The 10,171-nt window shown below is 47.9% G+C and overlaps 1 protein-coding gene across 1 annotated transcript; it reads left to right on the top strand.

The window, feature by feature from the left end:
- Positions 1 to 88: 88 nt before the first annotated feature.
- LOC113127314 (insulin receptor substrate 2-like) lies at positions 89 to 9,395 on the top strand. Its single transcript, XM_026301782.1, has 3 exons — positions 89 to 2,920; positions 3,144 to 3,640; positions 8,586 to 9,395. Exons 1-3 carry the CDS (start codon positions 282 to 284, stop codon positions 8,588 to 8,590), a joined length of 3,141 nt encoding a protein of 1,046 aa, XP_026157567.1. The 5' UTR covers positions 89 to 281; the 3' UTR covers positions 8,591 to 9,395.
- Positions 9,396 to 10,171: the final 776 nt, after the last annotated feature.

Here is a 10,171-nt window from a genome sequence, read left to right on the forward strand (position 1 = left end):
TCGGAGCCGAGTGATGGACCGGCACGGCCCCTGCAGGACGCACCGCCTCCCTGTGACTCTGTTTTATTCTGTTTTTAGAGCAGCAGCGTCACATGTTGTTTTTCTCCAGGATCAGATCAGTCCCTGGTCTGTTGCTTCTACAGCGGCGGAGAGCAGACTGCTATGGATTAAATGAAAACTGGTTAACATCAAGGTTTTTTTGTTTTGGTTTTGCTTCGGGTTCCCCTTAAAAAAAAAAGGGACTTTGCCGATCTGGAACTTGAAAAGAGAAGCGGAGGGAAATGGCAAGTCCTCCAGCGACGGGAGGACACCTGTTATCTAACGGGACGAACGGTGTGAAGAAGTACGGATACCTGAGGAAGCAGAAACACGGACACAGGCGCTTTTTCGTGCTCCGGGAGTCCACCGAGAGCTGCCCTGCCCGCCTGGAGTACTATGAAAGCGAGAAGAAATGGAGAAACAAGTCCGCCGCGAAACGGATCATAACTTTGGACTCCTGTCTGTGCGTAAATAAACGCGCCGACGCCAAACACAAGCACCTCATCGCCCTCTACACCAAGGACGAGTACTTCGCCGTGGCTGCAGACAACGAACAGGAGCAGGAGAGCTGGTTCAGGGTTCTGACTGAGTTAATAGCCGAAGGGAAAGTGTACGACAGCCCCGTCTCCACCTCCTCTTTAGTGGGCTTTGAAGAGGCCAGCTACGGACTCATTTCTCCTGCAACAGCTGCCTATAAGGAGGTATGGCAGGTCAACTTGAAATCCAAAGGCTTAGGTCAGATCAAGAACCTCACTGGAGTGTACAGGCTGTGTTTGTCCAGCCGGACCATCAGCTTCGTCAAACTGAACTCTGAAACAGCTGCTGTCAGTTTACAGCTCATGAACATCCGAAGATGTGGCCACTCAGACAACTTCTTCTTCATAGAGGTGGGCCGGTCAGCAGTCACCGGTCCTGGGGAGTTCTGGATGCAGGCAGAGGACTCTGTGGTAGCACAGAACATCCATGAGACCATCCTGGAGGCCATGAAGGCCATGAAGGAGCTGTCCGAGTTCAGGCCGCGGAGCAAAAGCCAGTCTGCTAGCACTAACCCCATCTCTGTGCCCACAAGACGCAACCTCAACAACCTCCCCCCCAGTCAGACGGGCCTGGTGAGGAGATCCAGAACAGATAGCATGGCAGCCTCTTCCCCAGGGAGGAAGTTCACATCCTGTCGGATCAGAACAGCCAGTGAGGGAGACGGAAGCGTGACCCGGCCTGTGTCCATGTCCATATCTGTGAATGGGAGCCCCACCAGCCCCAGCTCTGGGAATCACCTCAGCAGGTCTCACACTCTCAGCAGTGGGCGCACCTGCAGAATACTGGAGTCCTCCTCCAACCTGCATCACAGCCGCTCCATGCCAATGTCCAACTCCCCTCCAGCTGCCTCCAGTCCCATCAGCATGTCTCCCAGAGGGGGGGCTAGCATCTCCACTCCTGACAAAGCCAGGCGGCCTTTTAGCTGCAGCGCCTCCATCTCTGGCTCCCTTAGCGACACCGGCTTCATTTTGTGTGATGATTACAGCTGTAGCCCAGGTGAACTCAAATTCCTTACCCTGACCCGCAGCGACACCCCTGACTCCCTGTCCAGTACACCTCCATCACGTGACATCAGCGACCCAGGCGGCTACATGATAATGGAGGGGGCAAATGTCAGCAGGTTTGGTGCTGGTGGTGAGGGTCTGTTTGACAAAGCTTACAGGAAGCGAACACACTCGCTCACCACACCACGTCAACAGAGGGTGGTGGCGCCACTGTCTTCGGCCTCCCTGGACGAGCACACACTCATGAAGATGGCCCATGGACAGACCTGTCACTCCGCCTCCCCCAAAGTGTGCTACCCCGAGGATTACGGGGACATAGAAATCGGTTCGTCCAGGAGCTCCAGTAGCAATCTTGGTGATGACGGCTACGTGCCAATGACCCCGGGTATAGCGCCCCAGTCTGGCAAGGTAGACAACTACGTGGCCATGAGCCCAATGTGTGTCTCAGCACCAAAGCAGATTGTCAACCCTAGGGTGCATCCTCAGGCTGCTGTCAGCAGCGGCTTCAAGACCAGTTCCCCCTGTAGCAGCTCTCTGGAAGACAACGGCTACATGAGAATGTGGTGCAGCTCCAAATCCTCCATGGAGAGCCCAGACAGGCATGGTGAATATATGAACATGTCACCTGGAAACCCACCTCCACTCCAGACCCCCCCTGACTACCACTTGGGGCAGCTGGTGAGGCCAGTTTACCAGACCGGCTCCCTCACGCTTCCTGCTAAACTCCAGGCCTCCAAGAATGAGGACAGCAGCCAGTATGTGTTGATGAGTCCACAAAGTTTGAGGCAGAGGGAGGTAGAGTCAGACTATTATTCACTGATGCAGCCCAGCACAGCTCAGACCTCTCCACTCAGCCCCTCAGTGCCCTCTCCAGTCAGACTTGGCCGAACAGAGAGCCTGCCCTATAGAGGGAGGCTGGGCAGGCCCAACAGGCTGTCCCTGGACACCCTGAAGACCCTGCCCAGTATGAATGAGCACCCCTTACCCGGAGAGCCCCGGAGTCCTGGAGAGTACATTAACATAGACTTCAGCCTGGCTACAGAGAGCCCGTCTTTGTCTCTGGCTTCCAGCGGCAGGGGTCCAGGGAGGCCTTCTCTGACAGACTACATAAACCTGGAGCTTGGCTCACACTCACCCAAGGGGGCTGTCACTGCTGCTGAGCGCCTGGACCCACTCCCAGAATTATCCATGTGCTCCTGCTCAGAGGAGGATGTAGTGTACCATCTTGATGCTGACAAAGGGTCTAGGGGCCTCGATGATAAGGTGAAGAACGACTACACTGAAATGACATTCGGGATGATCAGCACACCTCCACAGCTTGTTCCTCAGAGCATGGCAAGGTATGTGTATCTGGGAGTTTTTAGTGTGTAACGGAAAGTGTGGATTATCAAGATCATTATCAAGACTGATGTTATTGTTAAATCTAATCCAAAACAAGATAAGAAGTTGGGATGTGAAATATGCAAAAGAGGGTGAAGCCTGAAGTAAATGTCATAAATATTTTAGTGATTTGTTTAGATTTTAAAGTCTTTGCTCTCTCTGTTGAATATGGTCGTCGAGCAGCCAGAGCAGCAGGGACAGGAGGCTGTCTTTGGAGGATCAGGGAGTCCCAGAAGCCATTGGGGTCTTCCTGCTTGGGGCCACCTCTTCCTCCACAGTGGACCCTGACTGCTCCGCCAAGGTGATCCGGGCCAACCCACAGGGACGTCGGCGCCACAGCTCGGAGACCTTTTCCTCTACTGCCACTGTGACCCCAGTCTTCCCTTCCTTCGCTCGCGGCGACACGATGAAGAGGCACAGCTCGGTGGAGAACATCTCATCCCGCAGCAGCGAGGGGTCTGACGAGGAGTATGGCAGCCCGGTGAACCGGCAGAGCTCGGCTGCCTACCCAAATGGACTGAACTACCTTGCCTTGAATCTGCTAAGCAACCGGGATGCGGAGAAATGCGATGACCTGGCTGGCTTCAAACCCACCAGCACCTGCAAAGGGGGCATCAATGGGTTACACAGCACGCCATATGTGTGCTTGGGATTCAAGGAGGCTGCAACCACTGCCAAAGGTGAGTGAGATGAATGTGTAAGCAATGTGCTAAATAATCCAGGTAAAATTTCAGCCTAGAAATAATTTAATCAAGCATAGAAAAACCTGGAAGGTAGCTCTTTTAGTGGAAGCAACTGTATGAAAAGAGAGCTGCACTGTACAGTTGGCTGGAGGGGAAACAAAGATGAAAGCAAACTTGCATTTCCTCTAGATTCAAATTCAAACAGGCTCTGTGGATTTCAAAGTACATACTGTAAGTAGGCGGTGCTGATGCTGCCTTCAGGTGCTCCTCCTAAGCTCCTACTTCCAAGTGTTTACAGATCGTGTGGTGTTTTTGGGCTACATCTGAAAGCAGACGACAGAGTATTGGGTGTTGGAATGTCAATATGAAGAGGGGAGCAACAGCCATTCTTTGCTGTTTTTTTTAGATCGTTCCTATTTGGTAGTCCTGGTATTTCCCACTGCGTGTGAACGCATCGTAAGGCTTCTGTGAAACGTGACCAGGCTGAGAGCTCTGAAGTAAACAAGCCCGATGACTGAGCAAGGGATGCTGCCTTGCTGCTGCTGTTGTGGGCTGCAGATACCAAAAATTACTCAAGTAGACTTCAGTTTTCCACCGACGCTTATTGTGAATGAAAGGTTTTTTGTACAAGATGAGCAAAAACAGCAGGAAAAGGATTCATTATAATCCCAGAAAAGTATCTGTGAGCTCAGAGGCATTAAAAAGTTTTTTAATAAGTCTATTGGAGTGTTTTACTGAGGCTAGTTTTAGTAGTAAACAAGCCCTGAGAGTTGAGGCTTCCTGCCAGTAATGTGAGCTGAGGCTGTGTCTGGCTGTTGTTTTTCAGCTGGGTAGACATTATGATGTGGTGCACATCGACGTGACCGCTGCAGACCCCTTATTCCCACCGTCCTATGATCAATACCGCGTCCCAGAATATCCCAGTGACAAAATAAAGCTGCAGTGTGGGACTGCAGACGGTGTAAACAAGGAGCACAGGGACTGCAGAATGTTGACATTAAAGCCGAGCTGGAACCCATGTCCAACCGGGGGGGGGGGGTTATTCTACGGTGGCATGTGAGACCCAGCACAAGTGGATATGTGTTTGTGTCCTTGTAGGCAGTGAGTGAAAACAACAAAGTGGGCAAGTTGCTATGCAGCCAACAGGTAAATGGATGTCATGGTCCACATTCCTGGCTTGAAAAGCTGCTGTGAGAGGGGCCTGTTTTTGACCCTGGCTTTGGGCCACTTGAACAGAAAGTGGCTGTTATTTCCCCACAAAGCTCCTGTGTGTGTGGAACGAGGAGTTGGATTTCATTTTTTTGAACACACAGGATCGAAGAACAGTATAAAAGTTATTGTTTGTAATGTACAAACACCAAAACTATAGAAAATCTGCTTTTTTCATTATTTATCCTTTTGTTGAATGTTACGTTTTTGACAGTGACATGTACATGTTCGAAGTGAGGTGAGAATTTTGCAGTTAAATATGCTGTAAACTAAGTGACCGTTGGTCTGTGGCATCCTTTCAGAAATTACAGTTATAGCAAAATGACTGTGAACAACATGGGCTTCCATGTTTGTTTTCATCGCTCGGCTCGCACGTGTCCTGTACTCTTGTTTTGACAGACTACAGATATTTTTATGGCGCTAATAAAGCTTGTTGAATGTAATTTGCTGGAGAGTGACTGAGGGTGGGAAGAGTCAAGCACATACATGTGGACTCCAGCACGTACACATGCGGAGTGGTTGGGTGTCTTTTTTTTTTCACTCAGGAATCTTTTTCTTTTTCCAGTGGCATACAGTCTGCATCCGTTAACACTTGGCAGAGGTGTGCACAGAGCGAGAGAGAGAGAGAGAGAGTCGCCTGTTTTGTTTTCCAGTGCTGCTTGCCTGGGAGAGCGAATGAATGCATGCATAATAGGGCAGGATGGCACGTGCACTCTGCTGCCCTTCTCCCTCATTAGGCTGTTTGCTTAGCAGAAATAAGACAAGACAAGCGGAGAGTGGGTGGGGGGATGGAGCGCAGCCTTGTATGCTCAGTAGAAAGAGGAGGGGAGGGTTTGGGTTTTTTAAAAGCAACAAACAAACTCACTGCTGAGGCCCCCCTTCACCCAAGGTGCATTCTGGGAACAGCGAACTGCTTGTTTACTGTAGTGAAGCAGGGTGAGGGAGGTCAGAGTGCACTCCAGGGGGTTTTTGGAAGGCTTTGATTCTATGTTTATCAGTGTGTTGTGCTGCACCCCTGGACCACATGCCACCCTGACCTGAAAGGTTGCAGGTTTTCATTCCACCCAAACACCTCCACACTTCAATCCTGCTGATTTGTCTTTCCGCAGCTGTGGGTGTGTGTGTGTGTGTGTGTGTGTGTGTGTGTGTGTGTGTGTGTGTGTGTTTTTTGTTGTTTTTTTTTCAGTTCAACCAGCTTAGATGTCTTAATGCCTATGATAAGGGTGAGGTGTTTGTTTACCTCTTGTTTTGTCATGGGGCCAGCCCACGTGACTCTGAGTTGGTATTTACCTCTGCCCTAACCCAAGCTGCCCGTCTCCTCTTGCAGGCCTGGCTAGCCACAGCTCAGCCAGGTGGATGTTCTGTACCAGACCCAGATTAGCCAAGTCAGCCGTCTCCGTTTGCACCTCGTCGTTTAGACTAATACCTTTATCTGAAGCCGATGACCTGCTCCTGCTTCCTCTGTGATGATTCAAGGAAGTTGTTTAGCCCAGCAACATGATTCTTGTTATTGCACTGATTTAAATGCCTTCAATAATCATTTCAACATCAGTCATCACAGTAGTAGGTAGAAGGGTAACAAATGAGTGAGAGGGGTCCAAGTCCGGTGGAGCCCTGCTGCGACACTCCGAGTCCCTCCTGAGTGCTAGTGGCAGATGGCCTCTCTCTGGAGGGAAAGAGTGTGAGAGTGTGTGTCGTTGGAGACGAAAGGGGGTGGAATGGGAAGGAAGGGGGGTTAAACACCTGCCACCCTGCCCTGTCTTCACACACATACAAACACTCTCATTACACCGATTTCCCCGCCTGCCAGCACATGCTCTCTATCGCACACACCCCTACCTACTCAGTATCCCTTTGCTGATGACAGCCCACCATCTGCCGCACCCACAGGCTGCAAAGAGCATGACCATCAGCCAGATTCATAGAATTTGTGTAGCGTTTTTTTTTTTGTTTGTTTGTTTTCTACACAAACATAATTAAATATTTTAACATTTAATTAAAATTTGATAGAAAGCGAGATCTGCAGGAAAGGCATCATGGGATAGGTTAAGAAGAAAAAAAATACCTGTTCCGCTGTTGACATTTTGGCCATCATTACTTTACAGAGGCTCTATTTTCTATTTGTTTTCACATTTTATTTTTGCGGATTTACTCATAAAGGTGTAATCCACCTGATTAGGCCATCAGCCTGATTGTTCAGTCTGTTCTTTATGTGTTCCTGCACAGCGGTTGAGACACAGACTAGAAACTGTCACATACTGTAGTTTATTTACATCCTGTCAGACCCGCACAGGAGCTCAAACAAACACAACAAAGCAGAGCAAATAGCCAAAGCAGGAAACTCAGAAAATGCCACGTTATTTGATCTATGGAGAACAAACATGCATACGTAACACTGCAGGCTCTTGTGTCAAGAGTTTCCAGGCAGTGTCTGTGTGTGTTGTGTGTGTGTGTGTGTGTGTGTGTGTGTTATGGCACAGGGAGGAGGGGGCCAAAGTAGGCCAGGATGTTCCAGACAGAAGCACTAGCCGCTAGATAAATGCGTGGCCAGCGTTCCCCACATTTAGCCAGCCACAGCTCCAGATGAGATTACAGCCTCTGTAGGCGCGATTAAATGGCCAGGGGTAGATCGGCAAGAGCCAGCAGCTACTCCACAGACATCAGCTTGGGAATATGTAACGCAAGGTGTGGGCATTAGTTTGCCCTCCACTGCTGTCCATCTTTCTCTGTTTATTATTTTAGGATCTTTTAAAACCTTAAATGGGTGCTTTTAAGGAGAAATGTTGAGATGTTTAAATTGCTGTTTTTTATCCCAGGCTGTGTGTTTGGTAACGGCTCCAAAAAGCTTTTCAGGAACTAAGAAAAACAAGCCTGACCACTGCACATTTTTGAGGCTGTCTGACAGCTCTTTAAAGATTTTCATCTGCCTTGCAGTGATAGAGGTTTCCCAGCCCAAACACAAGCATGTAATCCCCATGTGGCACGGTACAATAGCATCTCTGGGGTTTGTCTCCTTCATCCCTCCATCTTCCCACTACCTCTGCTGCTGCTGCATCACTCGCTGCTGCTGCTGCTGCTGAAGGCCAATACTCCACATCCCAGATTATGTAATAACAGCTGTTGCCAACCAGCCTCCCCCTCCCCGCTGCCCTTCAAGAGCTTCCTGGGCAAAATGTTCTCCTGGCACTGGGAACATAACACACATATAAACAAATCATGACTGTAAGAACCCCAAATTCCTACAAACAAGCACAAAAAAAATGCACGTAAAACAATTAAGTTTATTCACCCCAGATGCCTCCTGTTTAACTTGCAGTGCAGTGCTCACTGTTGTTGTTTTTCCCAGTGTCTTCTTGTTATTGTAGCACAGGAACAGGCTGATCTGAGTCTGTGAATGAGTTCACACCGTAGAGGATCATGTTTGCTGTCTCAAAGGTGTTCTGGTTGGCACCACACCTGTTTGGGGAACTAATCAGGCCAAAAACAGCGGGCTGCTTAAATAGTTTTTATAATCACACATATGATGAATGTATGCCTGTTTCTTCCTCTCATAAGAATTGTTTCTACATTAGCTGCAGTTTTCTTCATTTATTTAGTTTTATGTAAAGATTTATGCAAATGGCTGACAATGACATAAGATTAAATGGCTCATGTTATGCACTGAAAAAAAAGTGGTTAAATTATTCATATTTTCCACTAATGCTCTTTTTTTTTTTTCTGTCATCTTTTTCAGACTGAGCAAATCCTCTGTCCTCTGACTTGGCGTCTTAACCGACCTGCTGCTCAAAACACAGAAAACTTCGCCCTCCTGGGCTCTGTGGCCCACAAAGACTGTCTGGACCCTCAGCAACCCACACACAGACATACACGCACTTAGGAAACAAGCAGGGCACCGTCTATGCATGTCTTGAATTTGCTGAAGGCAAAACAGGTGTGTTTGTGTTCTGTGGGGTGGGTAGATGTGTGTGTGTGTGTTGTGTTTTGGTACGTCTCGTGTTCTCTGCACTTTCAGAGGCCATTTCACCTGTGACCCAAATTTTGGCACAAGCACAGAGGCAAAGCTATTCAGACAATAACAAAATTCTAATGGTACCCAGATACTGCTTATTTACTTGAGGGTAGTTTTAGGACTGCCTGTATGCACATGTGTGTGTGTTTCTGAGACAAAGTGCAGCCAACCGGTATGTCCGTGAACAATGAAAACTGCTACAGAAATGTCCCAGGGAGCGAAGAACCCAAGGTACACTGAGTATATAACTATATTTAGATTGGATATTTTATTTATTTTTTGAAGATGAATGTCTGATAAGACCGACCCAATGCCTTAATGTCTATACTGTCCTTATGTTTTCTATTAAATGAGAGGTAAATATTCTATCACAGTATGTCTGTTTGGACCTACATCTCTATATTGTTATTCTCTTGTGGAAAAAAAAAAAAAGCCTAGTTTACCATTAAACTATATTATTTCAGAAATGTACAGTACAGTGGGACTGCTCGAGAGCTGATTTATCGTATTGATATTAAAGTATTTTCTTAATTACTAATTTCTTATTTATTCTAACCTAGTTTATTTTTAGTCCAAAGTGCTGGACTTAAAGAAATATATTTCTAAATGTCTTTAAGAGTTATGCATGTCTTTATAACTCAGTTCAAACCCCACAACACCAGGTATCTGAATGCACTGTACCTCCCACAGTTCCTCAGTCACTTGAGCCTAAAAACCTCACACACTCCTACCTTCAAAACTGCGACCTGCATCGTAGCCCGATGCACGCCGCCCTGCTGTGATATCATTAGACGGTACAACGGTCCAGTTGAGCTGATAACAGAAGGGGGAAGCCGATGAAAAACTCTGAGGTTGGGGCACAGTGGAGATGGCAAACTGGACAAGCGCTGAGGGGGTGGAGGCCTCTGCAACGCAGAAACAGTAGAATTACAGAGGCCAGCTACCACATCTGGCACCATCGTGGAGGTTCACTGGAGAATCAGCTCACTGGGGTAAAACTGAAGTCTCTTCATTTGTCTAAAGGCCGATGTATTATTTCAACCCACGGTTAGGACTAGGGCTGCAGCTATAGATTATTTTTGGAGTCCATATTCTACCGAATATTTCAGTGATTAATCGAGTAATCGGATAAAACAGATGTTTGCATTTTTAAACATTAATACTATTGTGTAATACCTGACAGAAACTGACAGGTTACCTTGAAATGACGTTACCTTGTGTCAGCCCCGCTGGGTGAGCCGGTCTGGTTCACAGCTGGATGCTTTCTGTCCAGATGTTGAAGCTTTGATGAAGTGCTGTTTTTTTTGTTT

This window comes from Mastacembelus armatus, chromosome 2 (assembly GCF_900324485.2).
Source record: "Mastacembelus armatus chromosome 2, fMasArm1.2, whole genome shotgun sequence".
Lineage (NCBI taxonomy): Eukaryota > Metazoa > Chordata > Actinopteri > Synbranchiformes > Mastacembelidae > Mastacembelus > Mastacembelus armatus.